At 40.3% G+C, this 22,363-nt stretch overlaps 1 protein-coding gene across 3 annotated transcripts in view; it reads right to left on the minus strand.

Moving 5' to 3' along the window:
• COL4A3 (collagen type IV alpha 3 chain) overlaps positions 1-22,363 on the minus strand; it is a 133,976-nt gene that overhangs the window by 26,676 nt on the left and 84,937 nt on the right. For 2 of the 3 annotated variants that reach the window (XM_029224497.1, XM_029224499.1), the window contains 15 exons: positions 21,438-21,602; positions 18,602-18,694; positions 18,008-18,103; positions 14,889-14,959; positions 13,912-14,094; positions 11,798-11,966; positions 9,426-9,518; positions 8,710-8,811; positions 6,536-6,633; positions 5,819-5,969; positions 5,352-5,465; positions 4,180-4,347; positions 2,853-2,942; positions 2,567-2,671; positions 2,355-2,489 (listed from right to left, as the gene is read on the minus strand). In XM_029224497.1, coding sequence (XP_029080330.1) covers positions 2,355-2,489; positions 2,567-2,671; positions 2,853-2,942; positions 4,180-4,347; positions 5,352-5,465; positions 5,819-5,969; positions 6,536-6,633; positions 8,710-8,811; positions 9,426-9,518; positions 11,798-11,966; positions 13,912-14,094; positions 14,889-14,959; positions 18,008-18,103; positions 18,602-18,694; positions 21,438-21,602 — 1,833 coding nt within the window. The remainder of the gene's footprint in view (positions 1-2,354; positions 2,490-2,566; positions 2,672-2,852; positions 2,943-4,179; positions 4,348-5,351; positions 5,466-5,818; positions 5,970-6,535; positions 6,634-8,709; positions 8,812-9,425; positions 9,519-11,797; positions 11,967-13,911; positions 14,095-14,888; positions 14,960-18,007; positions 18,104-18,601; positions 18,695-21,437; positions 21,603-22,363) is intronic. The other variant, XM_029224498.1, reaches the window with a different exon arrangement.

Here is a 22,363-nt window from a genome sequence, read left to right on the forward strand (position 1 = left end):
ATTTGTAAAGCTTGGAACAGTACCTGCATGTGGGAAGGGCTTCACAGGTCTTTGCTAAAATAGCATAACAGTTCTTTTGTATTATTCTTTACCTTTTTGTACATATGTCTAAATCTTCCATGCAGACTCCTTGAGGAGAGGACGACTTTGCTTTTCATACCTTCAATAGCTCTTCCACATTTGCAGTGGATGTCTTTAAGTCAGAAACTCAGACGAAAAATGAATCATATAGAAATTAGAGAGGCCTAGATAGTATGATCTTTTGTTGTTGTTGTGGTTCTATCTCTGCTCCTTGGTTGTGGGTTTGAAAAGCCAAAAGGGAACATGTAGGACAGCTTCCATGCACCTTGTACTTTGCTAGAAGCATAAAAATAGCATGTGTCCCTATATATTTTACGGAAACAATTCTTTAATTGTAAATTAGTACCCATTGTGCATTCATGATGTTAGAGTCAAATTTTAGTTTCTGTAGGCACAGATATGCTATTCATATTTTTTTTCAAAATGTTTGCAACACTACCTAAATCAGCTAGAATAATCCAGTGAAGTGGTGTCTGACAGTTTATGAAGACTGGACACTTGTGCCAGTATTTTTTTTTTTTTAACATCTTGGCTTAGACCAGTTCTAGCAGAATTTTATAAAATTCATACTACTTTCTATTCTATTGTTAAAAATGTAATGCAGTCTTCTGTTTGCACCCAGAACTAAACCATCCCTTTGACAGCAGATTAAAGGGGGACTACCCAAAAGGCCTTTACTTGCTAATTTTCCTTTATAGAAAAAAATCTGATTCTTTTCCCAATGATTATCCTTTTATTTATTTATTTTTAAAGTTTGGCCCATTTGAGGAATAGCAAAAGGCCAGAATGGCTATTTTATTTTTTTAAAAATATTTACTTATTTATTTATTTGGCTGCATTGGGTTTTAGCTGCGGCACGCAGGATCTTTCGTTGTGGCTCATGGGCTTCTCTCTAGTTGTGGCACGTGGGCTTAGTTGCCACTCGGCATATGGGATCTTAGTTCCCCGACCAGGGATCAAACCCGCATCCCCTGTGTTGGAAGGCAGATTGGATTCTTAACCACTGGACCACCAGGGAAGTCCCTGATTATCCTTTTTTAAGTTAGCAAATTAGCTGGATTCAATCACTCTCCAGAACCCTGCTCCAATGTCACCTCTGTGAAGTCCCTCCTAATTCTGGGAAAGACAGCTATTCAGTCTTGCCAGCCTGGTCTACAGAACTCTATCCAGAATTTTTAAAGCAAATTTTACAATCTAACTTCTCAAAGTTGATTACAAATTATTCAAAACTTGATATGGTTTTGCAACTACAAACACATTTTTCTTTTATTCTTCCCTGCTATAGAAGTTTGATCTGCAAACATTTAATTTTACCCAGAAATCCTTTGTTTTATTAAAGTTACTTGGGGTTAGGCTGGATCAGGAAGACCGCAAGGCAAACCTTAAATTTTGATTTGATATTGGCTGTATTGATCATATAAAAAAGCCTGTCATACAAAGTGCTTAAATAACTTGAAATAATTTGAATGGGTTTGAATTTGAGCTTAACAGCTATAGCTAACAAATAACAGCATTGTTTTGTTTTTCTTGTTTGCTTGTTTGTTTTTTGCGGTATGCGGGCCTCTCACTGCTGTGGCCTCTCCCGTTGCGGAGCACAGGCTCCGGACGCGCAGGCTCAGCGGCCATGGCTCACGGGCCCAGCCGCTCCACGGCACGTGGGATCTTCCCGGACCGGGGCACGAACTCGTGTCCCCTGCATCAGCAGGCGGCCTCTCAACCACTGCGCCACCAGGGAAGCCCAAATAACAGCATTTTTAAGGCACTGATTTGTAATCAAAACATATTTTCTCTTTAGTAATTATTCTCCAAAGGATTCTGAGTATAAGAAGCAGTTTTTAGATGCAATCAGAAAAATTCACCCTAGCAGCTGACAGGATAGAGTTGAATGTGGGGTGGAGTTTTCTACTCCAGCCAGGGAAGTCTTTTATGTGGAATTTTCTAAAGGTTTAATTTTCACCATACTTGGCAAAAGGGGGCTTTGAGGCTTAGAATTTAAAGATTGGCTAGTGAAAATTTAAAGACAGCAGACCAAAATGCAGAATTAACTTGGAAATAAAAAGTTACGATTTAAGGAGGCAACATATTACTGTTCAAGGCACACAAAACCCAGTTCTAGTCTAACTTGGTCACCAACTGACTTTGTGAGCTAGGGCGGGAAATTAAACCCTGGTCCTCACTGTTCTCTTATGTCTACTAAAGGGATTTTCCTGGATAATTTCTTAGTCCCAGAATCAGCTCTGATGTTCTGATTCTAAACGTAAGAACGTTTGTACCTTTGAGTCCTGGTTCCCCTTTGTCCCCGACTAAGCGTAATATTCCAGGAGGCCCTGGAGTTCCTTTATCTCCTTGTTCCCCTTTGGCACCTGGGGCTCCTCTCTCGCCTTTTACTCCTGGAATTCCAAAGCTCCCTAAGAGACAGACGTAACAACATCAGTTCCTTAATTCTTTAAAAGTTCATGAGGATTCAAAAGTTAACAGTGCTTACCATAAAACAAAACAAGACAGATAAACCAAAAAAGGTTAACAGGGCTGAGAACTTGATAAATAGTTGCCCCCAAACAGGCAGCCACATGAGGGTAGTTGTCTAAGCCTGTAGGGAGAAAATATGACTATTCAAAAGGGACAAAGGAATACAGAAAACTGCAAAAGCAAATATAAGGTTTTCTCAGAACTACTTTCTCCTCAAAGAATAAAATATAATTTATTTTTCTGCTAATTAAATGAACATTGTTCATGCCTCCTGATAGCTGGAAAGATATTCTATCACTTACCCCTCTGTCCCAGGGTGCCTGGCTTCCCAGGAGGCCCCGGAGGGCCAATGTTTCCGGGAACCCCCATCATCCCAATCATTCCTTTTTCACCTATGGAAACAAATTAACACAAGGCAGCACATGCTGTAAAGAATGAGAAAAGCGAAATACTCCATAAAATAAAATGAATTACACTTAGAAAGAGAGAAAGGGTGTTGAAAAGATGGTTTCTGTAAACAGGAAGATAATCACACTTGTCTAGGGATGGGTCAGTAAATGGTCTTTTTTTACATCGTGGATGTGGAAGTTGGTAGCAAATCACACTTGTGGATGAGGAGAAAATATGCTGAAGGTTTGGAGCATTCCCTCGTCCCAACCCTTGATCAATAACTTTGTTATATTCCCTCATTTTACTTTCTTCATAGCATTTGTCGCTAGATGGACTTAGCTCTTAAATGTGTTTGTTATCGTGTTCCCCGTTGTTCGAGGTGGAGTCTTATCCACCAATGTGTCTCTAGGGTCTGGAACGGTGATGGCATATGATAGTAGTTCCATAATATACACGAAAGGTTAATTAGCAGATTAAGTTCTTATTCTGGACTCTTCTCTGGAGGAGAGACCAGTGAGGTCCTTATGCCATGAGAAGACTATTGAAATAGTCTCTCCCAAACATATAAACCATAAAAAGTGATGAAATAAAAGAATTATAAGGGAATACTATGAACAATGACAGGCCAGAAAATCCAATTCTTAGAAGAGGCACAGATTACCAAAATTGACTCAAGAAGAAATAGAAAATCTGAATAGATCTATAAGAAGCAAAGAGACTGAATTAGTAATTTTAAAACTTCTCTCAAAGAAAACCCAAGCCCCAGGTGACTTCACTGGTGAGCTCTATCAAATATTTAAAGAATATCAATTCTTCACAAACTCTTCTAGGAAATACAAGAGGATGAAACACTTCTCATCTTGTTCAATAAGATAGCATTACCCTGATACCAAAACCAGACAAAGACATCACAAGAAAACAGACCAGTAAGTATCCCTTATAAATATGGATGCAAAAAATTTCAACAAAATACTAGCAAATATATTTCACTAGTAATATATTAACAAGATTACACAGCAAAAATAGTCATATTGTGGGTAATTGTGAAATTTGACCATCCCACTACCACCAGTTCCCAGCCCTCTGGCTCCTTGCAAATAACTCAGAAGAAAAACTTATACTAAATGAAAGAGAAGCTTAGAGTCAAAAGCCTAGGCGGGTCTCTAGTTTACACAGCTACCTTAAAAGGAATATGTGGAAGAACAGAGAAGAAGAAAAACAAAAGCACATAAAGGGTACCTGGTGGCCCTAAAAATCCTGGATTTCCTGGATATCCTTTTGTACCAGGTGGTCCCATCTCCCCTCGATGACCCGGCATTCCTGGTGGTCCAGGTTCTCCAGGAAATCCTGACCTATCCAAGCCTGGAATACCTGGGTCTCCCTTTGGCCCCGTTTCGCCTCTTCTGCCTATATATGAATGAATGAATGAATGAACGCACTATTGCTTTCCACACCAACTCCAGATATATTTTATGGCTGTAAATATTTAGCTCTGTGATTGTGGGCAAACCACAGACTTTTCTAATTGATAGATTTAGGTCCCCTTTTGTAAAATTCTAAGATCCCTTCTGGAGTTAACATTCTGTGTTTCAATGATTCATGAAGTAATGATAGTGTAGAATTTAGATTTATTTTCTAGTCCTGCAGGCACATCTTGGGAATGCACTTTCTGACCGTGGCACAGTCTTTAACCGGCAGAATTCATACAGAGCCACTCACGTGGCAGCAAGCCACCAGATGCTTCTAGAAACAATAACAGCACCACTACAACAATTAACTTCTTGGTCAAAATTTTGTTTGTGAACATATAAGAAGTATAATAGGAGAGTTCTAAAGGATTTTTTACCCAGAAACAGTTCACAGATCTGGTTGAGAGGAGTGAAAAAGATGGTAAGTTTCCCATGACTGCCTAGCTTTCATAGTTTAGATTTACTTTCATACCCTTTCTTTTATGTTGCTTGTAAAGCAACCAACTATGTATTTTAGTTTGTAACTTGTGAACATATACCTTTGCATACATTCACTCTGTTTCAATAATAAGGATACATTTACCACTTTAATATACCTGTGAAAGTATTAAAGATAAAAGTTATTTGAGTTTATACGTATATATATATATATATATATATATATATGTAAGTATACATCTGTATATATCTTCATTGTTCATATTTTCTTGCATACAAGACACAAACCAATTTTACTGTAGCAACTTCAGGTCTCTTACTCTATAGTTGCTATTCACTGCAACAAGTTCGTGACAACAGGTTTTTGTTTCTGAAATCGCTTTTCCCATTGAACAGTGGTCAGGACTTGTTACCGGGTAGTTCCCATGTTAAGCAGCAAAACTCAAAGCAGGAGTCCCATGTCATCTGCCCGCCTGGTGACTGGTTTCAAGGGCCTCCCCCTACCTTGTTGCCCTTTCAATCCATTTAATCCTGGAAGTCCTTGAGCTCCACTGAGACTTTCTTTGCACCTTCCTGGGGGGCCTCTTTCTCCAGGTGGTCCAGGCTGCCCTGGATCCCCTGCAAAACAGAGTCCAAGAATACAATCGGGTGCCAAAACCCAGGGTCCTAGTATTGCTATCCCAGTCATTCTCTTATAACTTTCCCCCCTGAATCGAACTTAGAGTTAATACCATTGATATGTCTTATAGAGGGGACACTCATTAAAAAGGAAAGAAGGAAGAAAGAGGGAACAAAGGTAGGGCAGCAATGGAATGGAAATCTGAACGGAAAGTTAATTAAGGCTCGCACGTTCAATTTATTGAGCTAGAAGTTTGAGAAGAGTTCTTGACCCCTAGAGCACCTACACATTCAATGTGCAGCATTTTAGCTGAGCTCACAGTGGAGAAAAGCAATCACACTTGCTATTTTACCTCGTGGTCCATCAAGCCCTCCAGTTCCTGGAATTCCAGGGAGACCTGGAAGTCCAGGGAGTCCACTTTCTCCCTTTTCCCCAGAGTTGCCTCTTTCTCCTGGCAAACCTGGTGCTCCTGGCTCTCCAGGCATGGCTAGCCCTGGTTCTCCCTATAGCACAGAAATTACGTTAGTTTTACTGTATCATGCTTTCAAATCCTTATCGACTATTGACTGGTCTTTAGGGCTATTTACGTGAAAATAACGTCTCCGTGATGGAGGTTCTATGTCCCTTTTGTACAGTCACCACCATTCCATCCATTTTCCTTTTTCAGTTGTAGTTGCTGACTTTTTAAATAAAACTGTGCTTAGTAATTCTTCATAGCCTCCACTTTTTAAGAAGACTGTGGAATTTTCTGTAAACAGTCTAGATGTCTCTCCTTTTGTTAGTTTTTCTCATAGATATCCACGTCTGTTTCTAGAGTTTTCCCATTTTAAGTACTCTGAATGTTTCTGAAGAATAAGCAAGAAATAGAGAGGCAAACTGGTCTTCTTACACCTTCTATTCTCCTTTCTAAAGGGGAGTGATGGTTCAGAGAAACTTCTAAAAATGTCGGCATCTTCATCATCTACAAATATATTGACAATTTCTACACACAGAGCATCCTAACTGGCTGACTGAAACTGCCCCTCCCCTCCCCTCCCCAATATCAGTCTGCATTTTAATTCTCAAAGACCTTGACTCCTGGGAGGCCTGGCTTTCCAGGTAACCCTGGCTTTCCAGTTTCTCCAGGACAGCCTGGTGATCCTTTTGTTCCTGGAAAACCTTGGTCTCCTACAGAGAAAAAAATAACAAAGGTTGTAAGACAGGTCTTAAAAGATTCTGAACAGTAGCTCTTAGATATTTTTATGAAAGTTTAAATGATGAGAATGCCAACCGCTAAATTAGCACTTAAAAAACATCAATTCCAAATCAGATTACATTGGTTCCCAGTTTAAAAAATTACCTTCTCCACTCTTGTTGTTTAGCACCACTAAAGTTTGACTGAGCAATTCTTTAAACCACTGATACCAAATGACCATTTGGGTGCCTCTTTTAAAAAGTGTATTTTGCATACTGTGTACACCCAAATGAATTTTTAAATGTGTCTATATATCTACGCAAGCATGACCCAGATCGAGATATAAAGCATTTCCAGCATCCAGGTAGCCTTTCTTTTTTTTGTTGTTGTTGCGGTACGCGGGCCTCTCACTGTTGTGGCCTCTCCTGTTGCGGAGCACAGGCTCTGGACGCGCAGGCTCAGCGGCCATGGCTCACGGGCCCAGCCGTTCCGCGGCATGTGGGATCTTCCCGGACCGGGGCACGAACCCGTGTCCCCTCCATCGGCAGGCGGACTCTCAATCACTGCGCCACCAGGGAAGTCCTGGGTAGCCCTTCTTAACATGGGTTGCTCAAGAGAATTACTTCCTAAAGCTCTGTAATAGCCACTGAACATTAACTTCTCTTTTACTCATTTATAATAGGAGAGTTGAGAAAGGAGTTAATACACATCTTTTTCTCTGGTCTGTGGTTCAAAAGAGGAAAGCCTGGTAGAGCAAGGCTGCGTTCAGAGAGTTCCTTTGTGCCTCTAATTTGACCAATTTCATTTATTTATTTATTTTAGCTGTGTCGGGTCTTAGTTGCAGCACGTGGGATCTTCTTTGTGGCATGTGGGCTCATAGTTGTGGCATGTGGGCTTCTTAGTTGCGGCATGCATGTGGGATCTAGTTCCCTGACAAGGGATAGAACTCAGGCCCCCTGCATTGGAAGCACAGAGTCTTACCCACTGGATGACCAGGGAAGTCCCTAATTTGACCAATTTTAAATTCACAGTTATTTCATGGGATTCATTAGGTTCAACTGGGAAATTCTGAATCTCCACTTTCAAGAAGCCCTTATGTTAGTTCTGTTTCCCATAGTTTACAGTCTCCTTCCAGAAGGCAAATCCATAGGGTTACAAGCTAGGATGCAATGTCTCCAGGCAGGGTCCACGAAGCACTTGGCTAAAACATGGGCCAGGTTGTATTACTTCAAGATCACTGGGAAGAAATCTAAGAAACTGGAGTCAAAGCCATTCTTGGGACCATGTGAGAAATGTGATTATGTTTTCCATATCAAATACTCATAAATTGAGATCAATATTCCTATATTTGGGCAGAACTGATGGGTGATAAACATTGCTGACATATTAATGTAAGAGATGAAGCACCAAAAAATGGATTATATTTGGATAAGCACTTTGAAACAAACATGAAATTATCATAAAATCTGAAGTTCTATGGGACATCCCAGGGACTGAGATTACTCATATGCCATCCTGGACAGGACTTTGATGTATGTGTCAGCAGGGAGCCTCAGGTTACTGTTTGAGTTCCTAGCATCTGGATTTCTTTGGAGTGTTTTCCCGCTTTGATGAGAAACAGCATTTTTCCCTAAAGGAAAATAACTTCCATAATTTATTTGGGAGTATATAGGGAAATCAGCTGTCTGTGATTTAACAGTTTTTTTTTAATTATAAAAGAAATGTATAAGGTGAAGAAATGTGTAAATGTACAAAGTACAGGCATTTATTAAGAAGAATAAATTCCTCATAACCCCACAATCAAGAAGAATCACTATTACATTTTAGTGAATTTCCTTACGTTTTTTTCTGTGTACTTTAAAAAATATGACTGCGATGAGATTGCATAAATCAATGTGAATTCTCCCTTTTTCGCTAAAATTATTGTAAGGTTTTTTTCCCATTTAAGACTGGTGTAAAACATCATTTTAAAGGATTTAATGGATATTTCCTATATTATTCATTATACGTATTTATATTTTATAAATATCCACAATGAACCTTATGTTTAAAAATTTTTTAAAATTTACCCTTAGGTCCAGGAGGCCCAGGGAATCCGATTCCTGGAATTCCTGGTTCACCATCGGGCCCAGGAAGACCCAGATCACATTTTCCTGTGGATCCAGGGATACCTTAAAAACATGCATACATTTACATCAGCACCTTCCCTTTATCTTGCCTTAAAACAAAATGTTTGTTTCTGGGTCATCCCAGATCTTTTTGAAAATTAAGAAATAATAACCCCACCTTCCTCCCCCTTTCTATGCAATGAGCTAATCATTAGGAGGTGCAAATAATTTTGAAAATATAATTTAACTCCTAAAAAGAAATATTCTCGATATCTTGAACTATATGTCTCCCTCCATCAATGCAAAGTTAAGTTTTAGACGATGTTGGCAAGGAAGGTAAGTTTTCAAATGAAGAAGCTGTGGGAACTGTCCTGATTAAACACCAGCCCACATTCCTTGCTCCTCCACCAAAAATCCATGCAGATTGTTCTGCATTCCAACTCCTCTTAAGTAATGGTAGAGATTCTGTTTTGGAATCAGAAGTACTAACAGGAATAATCTGGGTAACCTCAAAGGACAACAGCAAGTCTCCTGTCTGTTGGCTTGTCCCTTCTGGCCTGCACTGTTTTTTTTTGGAGCCAGTGACTATATGCTTTCCTTAGAATGGGAGAGTTATAACTAGGAGAGTCAGGGTGCCATCTGATGCCATGTACCAGATGTGGCAAAGGGATACTCACCAGGTGGACCTTGGGGGCCAGCACGGCCTGGGGCTCCAGGAGGTCCTGGGGGCCCTGGAACTGGTGTCAAAACACCGATTTCTCCCTTAGGACCTTAAGAAAATTTGCATCATAAGATTGGCGTGCATATTGAAGCTTTTCTTTCTTCAGAAGGGAAAAACACAATTATAAGGGGTTCATAAACATACCCTAAGGAATATAAAAACGAATCTGCTTCCATAGGCTTCAAAACTGGCTTAAAGATGACCAGCTCATAGAAATTCCACTGACAAATACATGGAAGCATCTACTATTGTCTAAGCCTTGTTTTAATTAAGAGCCCAACATGCTGGTCTATTAAAAGAGAGCCTATTTTTAAAAATATTGGTAATATGGAATTCAGCCTAACTGCTGGTGAATACTAGTAGGATATTTATTTATTGGGTGACTAGTTTTCACAGGAAGGCAGTATGATTTATTGGACAAAACATGAAGTGAGGCCTAACAAGTTGATCTGGGCTTGAATCTTGGCCCTGCCTTTTTTTTTTTTTTTTTCTTGCGGTACGCGGGATTCTCACTGTTGTGGCCTCTCCCGTTGCGGAGCACAGGCTCCGGACGCGCAGGCTCAGCGGCCATGGCTCACGGGCCCAGCCGCTCTGCGGCACGTGGGATATTCCCGGACCGGGGCACGAACCCGCGTCCCCTGCATCGGCAGGTGGACTCTCAACTACTGCGCCACCAGGGAAGCCCGGGCATGTTTTTTAACATAAGTTCCTCATGTGTTGAGAAAATAATGCCTGTGTCACTGGTAAAGATTTGAGATAACATTCTGACCACAGTGGCCAATATTAAAAACATGTTAGTGATCAGTATTGTCCATATATTCATATATTTATAGAAAGAATAAGTTTACAGTAATGTGATGGGGAAAATTTGGTAATAATATATTTTATGACAGTGGAGTCCTTCACTAAAAATTCACATTTAGAAAGAAGAAGATTTGAAGATGGATTAGAAGAGGGCTGAGTAAACTTTTTCAGTAAAGGACCAGATAGTAAATAATTTAGACTTTATGGCCCAGGTGGTTCTCTGTTGCAGTTACTCAACTCTGTTATCCAAGTGTGAGAATAGCCAGGAACAATCTGTAAATAAATGAGCATAGCTGTGTGCCAATACAACTATATAGACACTGAAACTTGAATTTTATATAATTTTTACATGTCACAAAATATTATTCAAAAGTTTTTTTTCCCAATCATTTAAAAATATAAAAAACATTCTTAGCTTGGGAACTATACATGAGTGGGAGGTGGGCTGGACTGAGACTGAGGTCTGCCATGGTTTGCCAATCCCTGGATTAGAATAGCAGCCTCAAAGGTAAGGTGCAGAAAAAGATACACATGTATGAATAATCACAAAATAAGCTTTACATATGTGTGTGGACAGAAATGCATGCATACAATTTATAATATACTGGTGACCCTTGAACAACACAAGTTTGAACCACGAGGGTTCACTCATTCGCGGATTTTTTCAAGAGTAAATACTAGAGTACTACATGAACTACAGATACGGAGGAACCACACATAGGAGGGCTGACTCTAAGTTATACACGTAGAGGGTTGTCCGTCCTAGCTCCCGCGTTATCTGAGGGTCACCTGTATGTGAATACTACTGGGGATACTGCACTCAAAATTTTATTCCTGGTGAGGGATGCTATAAAATGATTTGGAGACCAGTGGTTTTTTGGGTCTCTAAAGTGATTTTAGAAGTAAAAAACGACCATGGTAGCATTATTTGTTTAACACTGTCAGTAACATGAAATTCTCATCTTTCGCCATGTTCTCCACCACGGATAAACATTGAGGTTCAGATTCCTCCTGAATCCCGCAAGTACGTTCAGTATACGTGGATCCCAAAATTAACGGGACTTTATTATCAAGACAACTTTTCTTCATTTGTCTTAGATACTTTGAAGTTTTATTTAGAAACCATTTATGAGGTTATGAATCAAAAAGAACAAATTTGCAATAACATGAGTGGGCCCTGGGCCCAGGAAGAGGCTTCTCAAGATCAATCCTATAGGTTTTTGCCTTCCCTTTGTTTATCATAGCTAACTTCCACTCATGTCTTAGGATCTATTCACTCCGTTTATTTACATCAGTAATGGATATAGACTATTCCTAGGAAATTTCAGCTGTACAGCTCAGTAACAGGGAAAAAGAGGATTATCTCTACCATATTCTACATGTTATTTCCCAGTGTCTACAAGTTGACATCGTCTATTTACTAGAAGCATGTTTCTATTCATTAGTCTTGAGGGAGTTTCACTAGCGCTAGGAACCATCAACCCACTCCACAGGAAAACAGGACTGGAAAGAAAACTAACCAACCGGCTTCTCCAGGTGGTCCAGGGGCTCCAGGAAGTCCTTGGGTGCCCTTTGGACCAGGCTCTCCCCAAGGTCCATAGTCTGATGGTCCAGCCGGTCCTGCAGGTCCTGGGGACCCAGGGATGCCAGGATCCCCTGGAAGACCCTGGTCTCCCTTCTCCCCACTCAGGGCCTGTATCAATAGAAGTACGTTTGGATAGTGATTCATCCAGTATCCCTTTACACAGGCTAACCTCACCATGAATACGAATACCAGTTAGGTTGTCATGGAGAAGATCTTGAATTAAAAAGCAGTTGTTACCTGAAGGGCATTGTTCCTAAAATAAGAGCACTGAATGATGTCTGTTGTTTTGCCCTTTGGAATCCAGCAACATTTCATTAACTCTCTTGAGTCCCACTTAAGGTGTCCTACAATGGGATGCCACATATGACAACAGCCCCAAAAACTTAGCTCAAATTGGCCAACAACTCAAATGGCATTAGAGGTGACATTCATGTCACTGGCACATTTCTAAAATAAAACCAGTACAGCAAACTTTAATTTGATTGGTTTTTCACCAGGTATTTTCATTATAAAGGAGATATTCTATCTATAGTAATTTTTTTCTTATAAAATTTTTTTTTATTGTTAATTCCATAGTCTGTCACTTTGAAAATGAGTTGTTTATTTTAAAGAAGTTGAATTTGACAAAATAATCGAAGTTCCCCTTCTTCTCCAACATGGCCCCAAATAATAAATTTGACTGGATTTTTCATTGTTCAGTGTCAATGCGGGACTGAGTAATCCTTCTTTTATAATTGCAGGGTGTAAGACTCAAATCAGTTCCTTGATTTTCTCTTACTTTCTGGGGCTTCTTTACTGGAACTAATAAAAAAAATTAGGGCGATGCAAATGGAAGCATCACATGAACTGTCTTGATATTAGACCAAAAGAGTTCCCAACTCCAGCCCTCTTTAAGGATAACTGCCACTCTGGAGGGGCAGCTGACAGTTTGCCAAAGAGAGTCTGAAACATTGGCCCTGCTAGCTGCTTCCACTCAAAAAGCACTTTGTAGTTAAAAGGTTTAGGAAAGTCTGCATATCATATCCACAACCTGGGGAGTCACTATTCATATTCTCATACTAAAGGGTCTGTGAGTGAATCTTTAAATTTGTTTGACAAGTTTCTCTGCTTGAGGTGGAACCCTTTGTATTGGACGACACTGATTAACCCTGGGAGAAACTGGGATTTCATAAAACAGGCTGGGCAGCATGCCTTGCAAACTTCTCAGATACATGCGATAGGTTCTCAGCCTCTGCCTCTATGACATTTAAAAACAGATTCTGGGGATGAAGTGAGAGAGTGGCATGGACTTATATATACTACCAAATGTAAACTAGGTAGCTAGTGGGAAGCAGCTGCATAGCACAAGGAGATCAGCTGGGTGCTTTGTGACCACCTGGAGGGGTGGGATAGGGAGGGTGGGAGGGAGATGCAAGAGGGAGGAGATACGAGGATATATGTATATGTGTAGCTGATTCCCTGTGTTATAAAGCAGAAACTAACACACCATTTTAAAGCAATTATACTCCAATAAAGATGCTAAAAAAAAAAAAAAGATCCTAGTAGGAACCTCTCACTTGAACGTGTGAGAGATTCCATCCCATGAAAAGAGACAGAATTATATAAACTTAAATACGGTAAATGACAAAACATTTACCCAAATGACAAAACCCTAAATATTCTGTCCTCTTATGCATTTATTTTTACTTAAAAGAATGAACATTGTCCCCCAAATGTTGACTAAAACTTTCCATTATTAATCATTTTCTGAACTTCCTTATAAACTCATTTGATACAAATGTGGAATTGTAACTTGTGTATGAAACAAGGTCATTATCAATGTAGAATTTTCTGTGGGCTAAAAAAACCATGGAGTGCTATTTTTTTTTGTCAAAATACTATAAATATTTGTTCGGGTTATTACTGCTCATTTGAAGATGCCTCATCCTGCAGTTAAAGGGATGAACTGTGCTGAATGGGCAACAATTTTTTGAAAAGAAATCATCTGATGTCTTAACTTTAGAGCCCTTCATTCAGAGGGAGGGTAATTTGAAAAAAGTGTCTAGATACCAACCGGTTCTCCCTTAGGTCCTGGTAATCCTTTTACTCCCGGAGTTCCAGGAATTCCATCCAAGCCCTTTCTTCCAGGATGTCCTCGGAGGCCTGGATCCCCTGGGGCACCCACTTGTCTCTCTGGCTGAGATGCTTCACCTTTTTCTCCTTTAAGTCCCGGATGACCCTGATCACCCGGGAATCCCTAGGGTGGTACAAAAATGAGTCTACCTTGCATTTGGGTACAGTTCTTGTGTCAATATTAAAAAATGTCAATAAGAACTTTTCAATTTTAATGAACATGACTTTTTTTTCCAGACCCTTTCTTTGGCCCATAAGTAAAACTTCAAGCTTTTTGGCTTTATTTTTTTCTTCCAAAACTATAAAAAAAATTCAATTAGTGTAATTCAATGCAATATATATACAATAATATAATTCAATATGATACAACCTTCACATAATTCAGATTATGTTAGAATATTGGTAAATTTCAATATGCATCTATGGATAATTTGATTTAAATATATTTATCCAAGTATAACTTTCTGATTTAAATTTTTAACAACTTTATTGATGTATAATTTACATATTATAAAATGAATCTTTTGTAAGAATACAATTCAATGAGTTTTAGTAAATTTACACATTCATGCTACAATCTCCACAATCCAGTGTTAGGATGTTTCCACCACTCCTCCAAATTCCCGCACATCTATTTGCAGTCCATCCCTGTTCCCAGCCTCAGCCCCAGGCAGCCACTGATCAGCTTCTGTCTCTGATACCATTTGAAATGATTATAAATTCATTAATTCATTCACTTATTCTTTCGCACATCATTCATTTATTCATTCAATCAACAAGTATCTACTAAGTGCTTTACTATTAAGTGCTCCTTGCCAGGCACCAAACTGACAACCTATATGGGGCGCAACCATATTTCCAGAGGGCTCCATTTTCCAAATTGAAAGTAAATAAAGCTTTAAAACCATGAAATCTTACCGGAAATCCTGGAAGACCAGCGCTTCCTGGGGACCCTGGGATTCCTTTAATGCCAGCTGCCCCTTGTCTTCCTGAAAGCAGTAAATTATTAAGTATACATTGAACACAAACTCTGAACAGCCAGGGTAATGCAGTATGTGAAGAAAATAGGATGTCTTCTTCTGAAGAAAGAAAATTTCTTTATTAAAACACACAGTGCAAGGTAAGAATGGGAGTAAATAACTGGAATAAGAGATAACATTCAAAACAAGAACTCTTAAATTTTAGCTTCCTAAAATTCTCGTCTTTATAATTTTAAGGAGACACATTTATTTCTTCTAATGATAAAAGTAATGGGTGTTCATTGTAAAAAAAAATACAGAAAGAAGAGAATAAAAATCACACATACGGGGGCGGTGGTGGTGTGATGAATTGGGAGACTGGAATTGACATATATACACTAATATGTATAAAACAGATAACTAATAAGAACTTGCTGTATAAAAATAAAATAAAAATCACGCATAAATCTACCACCAGAAGACAGTATTTGCTAAAATTTTCATGTGCATTACTCATAAAATTTTATATCCATAAATGCATAGGACTCATAATACACTTTTCTGGAATCATACTGTACATATGTCAATAAATATGGACTTATAGCTTCCCTTTAAATGGCTGCATGGTAGCCTATTGTATGGGTGAACCATCATTCATTCAGCTAACAGCTATTTTTAGACATTTAGATTGTCTCATTCAACTTTAATTGTTGTAAACAATGCTATGATAAATACCTCTGGATATTTAGTTCTGCAAATTTATCCAAAGATTTCCTTTACAATAAATTGCTAAAAGTGTAACTGCAGGTCCAAACAGGTACAAATCTTTCTGAGGCTTTGTATATCGGTTGCCAAATTGCGTTTTACTGTATTATTTTATACTTCCTCTATTTAACTGTCTCTGTAAAGAGGATCCCTTTAGAGGATCTTTTGGATGGATCTCAGGTCAGTTTATTAACAAATGTTTATTCAGATTTTTTTTTTTTGCAAGATTTAAGCCAGGAGAATCTTTTGTATAGTAATCCAAACAGTTTTACTGCTTATGTATCTCTTTGAGCTATACCTGTAGTACCTCAAATGTAGGAAAACCAAGGAAAATACGGCAATGCGACTGGTTGGTTAGCAGCAGTGAGCTGCCCACCTGCATCACCAGCCTTGGGCCAGAGATCGCTCTGGGGATGTAGGAAAATTATGATGGCTTTCCTTTTGTTCTTTACCTTCCTCCCTTCCTTTTAGTTTTTGTTTTAACATTTCCCCCAGAGACTTGGGCGTCAAATAGGTGCTGTATGAAAAACACTGCCCCCTGTTCTTTGCCCCATCCTTTCCTGTCAGGCTTGTCTCAGGGAGTCAGGGAGCAGTCACTGCAAAGCAACTAAGGCCTTCATGAAGAAGTGGGTAGGATTTGAGGGTGACAAAGGATCCCTGCCCTAATGCATGTCCTCTACTGGCTGGCCACAGTGCTCGCAGCTGCCACCATGAGACTTTCTTCTTTGGACTGAGACCAAGCCTCCCCGAAGACTCTGTGTCAATGCAAACGTCTACTGGATGGTGGTAACATGCAAACATGCTCTTATCTCCAAAGGTAGAGCTTTTAGCTCTTAGCTCCAAAGGTAGAGCTTTGGATTAACTTGGCTCAAAGGGCAGTGCCTGGTACAGCAATTAAGGGGTTCCAGTGTAGAAGGTGGAGCATGTCTCCAGAGGAGAGTGTCTGGACTGGAGTCAGGCTCTACCACTTATTAGCTATGTCATCTGATACCTCAGCTTCCTCATCTGTTAAATGGGGTTAATGTAACACTTAGCTCTAGGGTTGACATGAGGACTAAGGGATGGAGGCACAGAAGACATCTAGAACCATGCCTAGGGCACTGAGCAAGGGCTCTGTAACTTGAGAGCTCTTATTAGTTAATGAGAAATCATTTGAGGATGGTGTCTATAGACCAAGGTGCTAATGGCAGAACCTAGATGGTGTGTGATACCACGTGAAGGCCCTGGGTAGCCAGCAGAGTGGCACAGGGGCAGAGGAACCCAACTAATAAAATAGAGACTTCTTCTACTTCAAGGCTTTGTCCATGGTCATTTCTATGACCAGGGAAGGGGAAGGTAGGAGAGCCGAGGCAGAGACAGCCTGGAGCAACAGTGCTGAGGTGGAGAGTTCTGGTCTGGCACAGAGGTCGACAAGGGAAGCGACATATGCTTTATTTAGTCCTCAGGATACTGGCCTATGAAATGTTTTTTCCTTCAAAAGTTGACGGCTAATATTTTTTTAAAACATGAGATTTCAGATAAAAAATCCCAATTTTATTCTTCCCATGAAAAATTGGAAGATTTATTACCACAGAGCCTAAAAGGCTGCCAAGTAACAACAGGCTGGAGTTGAGTGCCTGATGGCACCTTCCCATTTACTGCATAGCCCCTTCAGTTTACTGAAGTCCTCACCACTCCTTATCTTCCCCAACACTGGGGCCATTGGTGAACTTTGTTATCATGCTTGTACGGTTAAGAATAATGTGAAATAGTGCATGTGCCCATGATGATATCAAAAGGGGGAACATGAAAAATTAGACTGAGAAGGGTCATGTCTCTTGAAAAAAAGAATGGGAGACAGTTTCTTGCATTTTTTTTTTTTTTGGCCACGTCTCTCAGCCTGCAGGATCTTAATTTCCCAACCAGGGATCGAACCCTCACCCCCTGAAGTGGAAGCCCAGAGTCTTAACCACTGGACTGCCAGGGAAGTCCCAGGGGCTTATTTCTTTATGGAAGAAAAAAGTGGTTTGTGTTTGGTATGGCTGCTTCACTCCTCCAGGTTACCAGCTGGTCCCCTGTAGAAAAGTGAGTTTACAATTCCTGGATAACACAGTGGTTTGCTAGAGTTCAGCAACTAAGACGGAATAAGGGGAAATGCCAGCTTTTATGGGATTTTTGGCTTCCTTTATGTTAACAGAGTGTGTTTCTGAAAGTCTCCCTCTAAATTCATATAAACCACATCCTGACATCTAGCAGTCTGATGCCTTTTTTTCCCGCCCAATGAATCGACCCTTTCGGTACTTGAAAAGATACTTGTGTGCAAATTGTCTGTACCTGGGAATCCTTTTACGCCATCTAACCCCGGCAATCCTGGGGGGCCTGGAGGTCCTGGGACACAAGGACACTGTGTGCACAAAAGGCCTGGCTCCCCTGCAATGAGAACACACTTGCATCACTCACAAACCCATGCCGAGTCCTTAGAAAGGACATATTTTCGAACCACACGATCATTCGTTACGCCTAAAAATTTTTTCATGTAGTGAAAATCATTTAGGACGTTGTACATATTAATAAAAACATCATTCATCTATTATACCTGCTTACTTTATCTGAGCTTATTTTTTGCGTTCTGAGAGAGGAAATCCCAAGAGCCTAGTATTAAATATTTACTATTTCAGTGTTTCTCTCCTTGAGTGCAGGCTACCACCCACATACTAGGAAGAGCCAATGATTTATTGCACAGGTGCTAAATAAATGATTCATTTCCAGATAAATAAATACCGTTAGGTAATCCTTTTGGAAAAGAAGCCGTCTCTGACTGTCTGCTATTTTGGGGTCATTGTTGTCTCAGGGAAATATAAAATCAGTGATAATAAAGATGATGAGAATGGCTTATTCTAGTTGAGAAACATCACTGATTGAACCAACCTTTGGGCCCATCGACTCCCGGGATTCCTGGAGACCCTGTATGGCCTGGAGGTCCACCATCTCCAGGGGGACCTCTGCGAAGAACAATACCACCTACAAAGAGAAAACACCAAAGCTAGTTTTTTGTTTTTGTTTTTGTTTTTTTTGCGGTACGGGGGCCTCTCACTGTTGTGGCCTCTCCCGTTGCGGAGCACAGGCTCCGGACGCGCAGGCTCAGCGGCCATGGCTCACGGGCCCAGCCGCTCCGCGGCACGGGGGATCTTCCCGGACCAGGGCACGAACCCGTGTCCCCTGCATCGGCAGGCGGACTCTCAACCACTGCGCCACCAGGGAAGCCCGAGTTTGTCATTCTTAAAGCAGCTTTTCAAGAAAGCTGTTCCCAGTCTTCCACATACATCTGCTATTATAATGGTGCGGTCAATAGTTAATTCTCTCAAATTGTTTTGTTCTATGATCTAATTTTTGGTCTTGCCATTTCCAATATAGGTTGAAGGCAATGCTGATGAAACTAAATATGTACAAACAATACCTATAGCTTCCCCCAATTTCAGAGCAACAGGTAACAGTGGAAACATTTAATTTGGATGGAATATGTATGTGTTATATTATGTCTGTTCCATTATGAAAGAATGCTTATTTTGTGATCCAGTTATCTGTGTCTTTAAGTTGAATGGGTAGTTATCTCTGAACAGTAAAATCTACTTCCACTTATAAAACAAATACATCATAGGGATGAAATATACAGCATGGTAACTATAGTTAATAATACTGTATTGCACATTTGAAAGTTGCTAAGAGAATAGGTCTTAGAAGTTCTCATCACAAGAGAAAAATTGTAACTACGTATGGTGACAGACACTAACTAGACACTGTGATGATCATTTCATAATATATACAAATATTGAATCAATATGTTGTACCCCTGAAACTAATATAATGTTGTACACAAATTATACTTCAATAAGACAAACTGAATTTAAAAAATAGAAAAAAAAAGTAAAATCTTATGGCACTTTTATACTTAACGTAGACTCATGTATACTTTTACATTTATACATTTGTAGATACTTATACATTTTCATATTCATTTCATATTTAACTCAACAAATATTTGAGTACCTACAATGTTCCAGCCCCCATGCTGTATGCTGGGCTTCAAAGAGTAAATGAGACACTCCCTGACCTCAAAGAGCTTTGAGTCTTATAGGGGAAACTGACTCAGACAAGCAATGTGGAAAATTCTATGATCAGGATAAACCTGAGTGTTATAAGAGGTAGGTGGGCTCAGTGAAAACTTTCTGCAGGACTTTGAAGCTCCAACAGGAAGGACAGATAGGTGTTGCTTAGAGAAGAAAGGGTAAGAAACAAGAACAGTCTCTGAAGGGCGAGGGAGCATGGTGCCTTTGGAGCGGGAGCTGATCTACGGCAGGCGCCCTGTGGGCCAGATCCTGATTTGAACATTCCTGAGCTTCGTGAGCTGTGCGTATCAGGCTTGTCATCGATAAAATGAGGACACAAAACCTACACCTGGAGAAAGACTTGGAGGGCTAGAAGTTGTTCAAACCCCTGATATACAGTAAAGTATTTTTGTTGAGTTTTGCTTTGCTTAGTTTTCCATAGATCCACTCCATAGCTTAACAGCTTGTTCTTAGACATTGTCTTCTGTTAATAGGATAATTTCTTAGATTGTTGTTAGCCTAAAGGAAAGCTTTTATTTATTTATTTATTTATTTAGGCCGTGATGTGCTGCTTCTGGGATCTTAGTTCCCCGACCAGGGATTGAACCCAGGCTACGGCAGTGGAAGTGCCGAATCCTAACTACTAGAACACCAGGGAACTCCCTTTATTTTTAATATTGCTCATATAACTAGACACTTAACTGAATTATTTTATTACTACTAAGAGTTTTCCAGATTATTCTTTTTAATTTTCTATGTTTATAATTATATTGTCTATAAATAATATTTCTTCCTTTCTTAAAAATATCACTGATGCATGGAAGATTCTTAAGGCTAGTAGGAGGGTTGGGTATAAAACACAAGACCTCCCAGGAACCTGCCAGGAAAGGCATGTAAAAATATATAGAGCGATCTGTGTGTTCCTGAGGTTCTATATCCCTATCAGCCACATACAGAATGCTAAGTGGCTCTATCAGCGGATGGAGAGAAAAGGATAACTTCATCAGAACTTCCAGGTACCGCTTCAGAGCCTCTGGGCTGCAGCTCTGTGGTTTCTGACCCACTTTGCCTGGCAGCATCTTGCTTTGGTCCATGTTGCACACCTCTAGCCTCCTGTCCTGGGGTTTCCCTGCTGATGACAAGCCACAGGATGCCCCAGGAGCCATGCCAACACAGCCTGGAAGTGTGTGTCTGTGGGGGGATGTGGGTGGGGATGGTAGGGTGTTAGTCCCGTCCTGTGGGGCACAACCTTGACCCATGCGAAATAGGGTCTGGTGGGGAAATTCTTGCCTCTTTGTCTCCCCGGGAAAGATTATCCTGAGACGAAGTTATACAGCTTCTTGGAAGACAGTCTCCAGGGACTGAATGAGCAGTTGCGCTTGGCGTAGGCCAACTTGATAATGGTCATTCCTTCCCTGCTTCTCTCCCCTTGTTCTTGTTTCCTGCTCCACCCTCTGTGGGAACTCAGGCTAACACTGGGCTGCGCTTGCAAAGTAGCCCTGCCACCGTAGCTGCTTCCACAGATGGTTAATAAATGAAACTCCACTGGAAACATAACTCCTACGGTCCACACTGATGGCCAAGCTGCGTGTAAGGTTCATCGCCCCCGATGGGCACATCTCTGTCACCGGGCAACGTATGCAAAAGGGCATCTTTACCTGGTGGTCCTGCAGGTCCTGGCAACCCTGTAGGGCCTGGTGAACCAGGACAGCCAGGGGACCCGGGAAGCCCCACTGCGCTCTTTCCTGGGGGTCCTCGCTCGCCTTTACTTCCTTTTGCTCCTGGTACTCCAGGGGCTCCTTGGAGGCCAGGCCTTGATGACCCTTGGAGAAAATAATCATTTATTGTTTTTTAGATGTTTCCCTGATTAATATACATTTGTTTTTCAATTGCAAAAAGTGATATATTCTTATAAAAGTTGTACAATTGAAAAGTATATAGAGCATATAAAAGTGAATTATCTGATGTCCCTTATCTGTGGCCTTGTTAAACTATCACAATACAGCAGAGCTCAGACCATTCCATTTCAAGAAGATAATTTATGTGACTTATTACAAGGGGCTGAAACAGAGGTTGGGATGCACTGTAGTCTCCTGATTCAAAAGGACTTCAGGAGAAATTCTTCAGTATACGTTATTTTATAAATTCTTTTTATTAGAGACTAAAAGATGCCTATCTTTCAGGGTCTCCAATGAGAAAGAGAGAAAATTGTAATTGGACTTTATTCTTGCCAATCGTCTTAGTTATATTAAAGGGTACCCTGGGGGAGGCAGGCATCTCCTGGGGGAGAAGCCATGCCAGGTGATACAAAACCCCCTTCTTCTGTCCCTTCTAAAATGACCCGGATGTGAGAAGGGCAGTCTCAAATCTCTGCCTCATAGTTAAGAATCTCTGCTGAGAAACCAGTGGGGGTAATATCCGATTATTTCTGATTATTGAGCTTGAAGATTTTGGCCTAAAGGCTAATAATCCTTCGGATTGACATCTGTTTTAGAGCTTTTTAATTTTCACTTGCTGGCTTTTTAAACCATTCTATTCATTACTTGGAAGGAAGTCTTTCTTAATATTTGGTCACACCTTTAAA

This window comes from Monodon monoceros, unplaced genomic scaffold (genome assembly GCF_005190385.1).
Source record: "Monodon monoceros isolate NGI ecotype Baffin Bay Population unplaced genomic scaffold, NGI_Narwhal_1 Super_Scaffold_16, whole genome shotgun sequence".
Taxonomy (NCBI): domain Eukaryota; kingdom Metazoa; phylum Chordata; class Mammalia; order Artiodactyla; family Monodontidae; genus Monodon; species Monodon monoceros.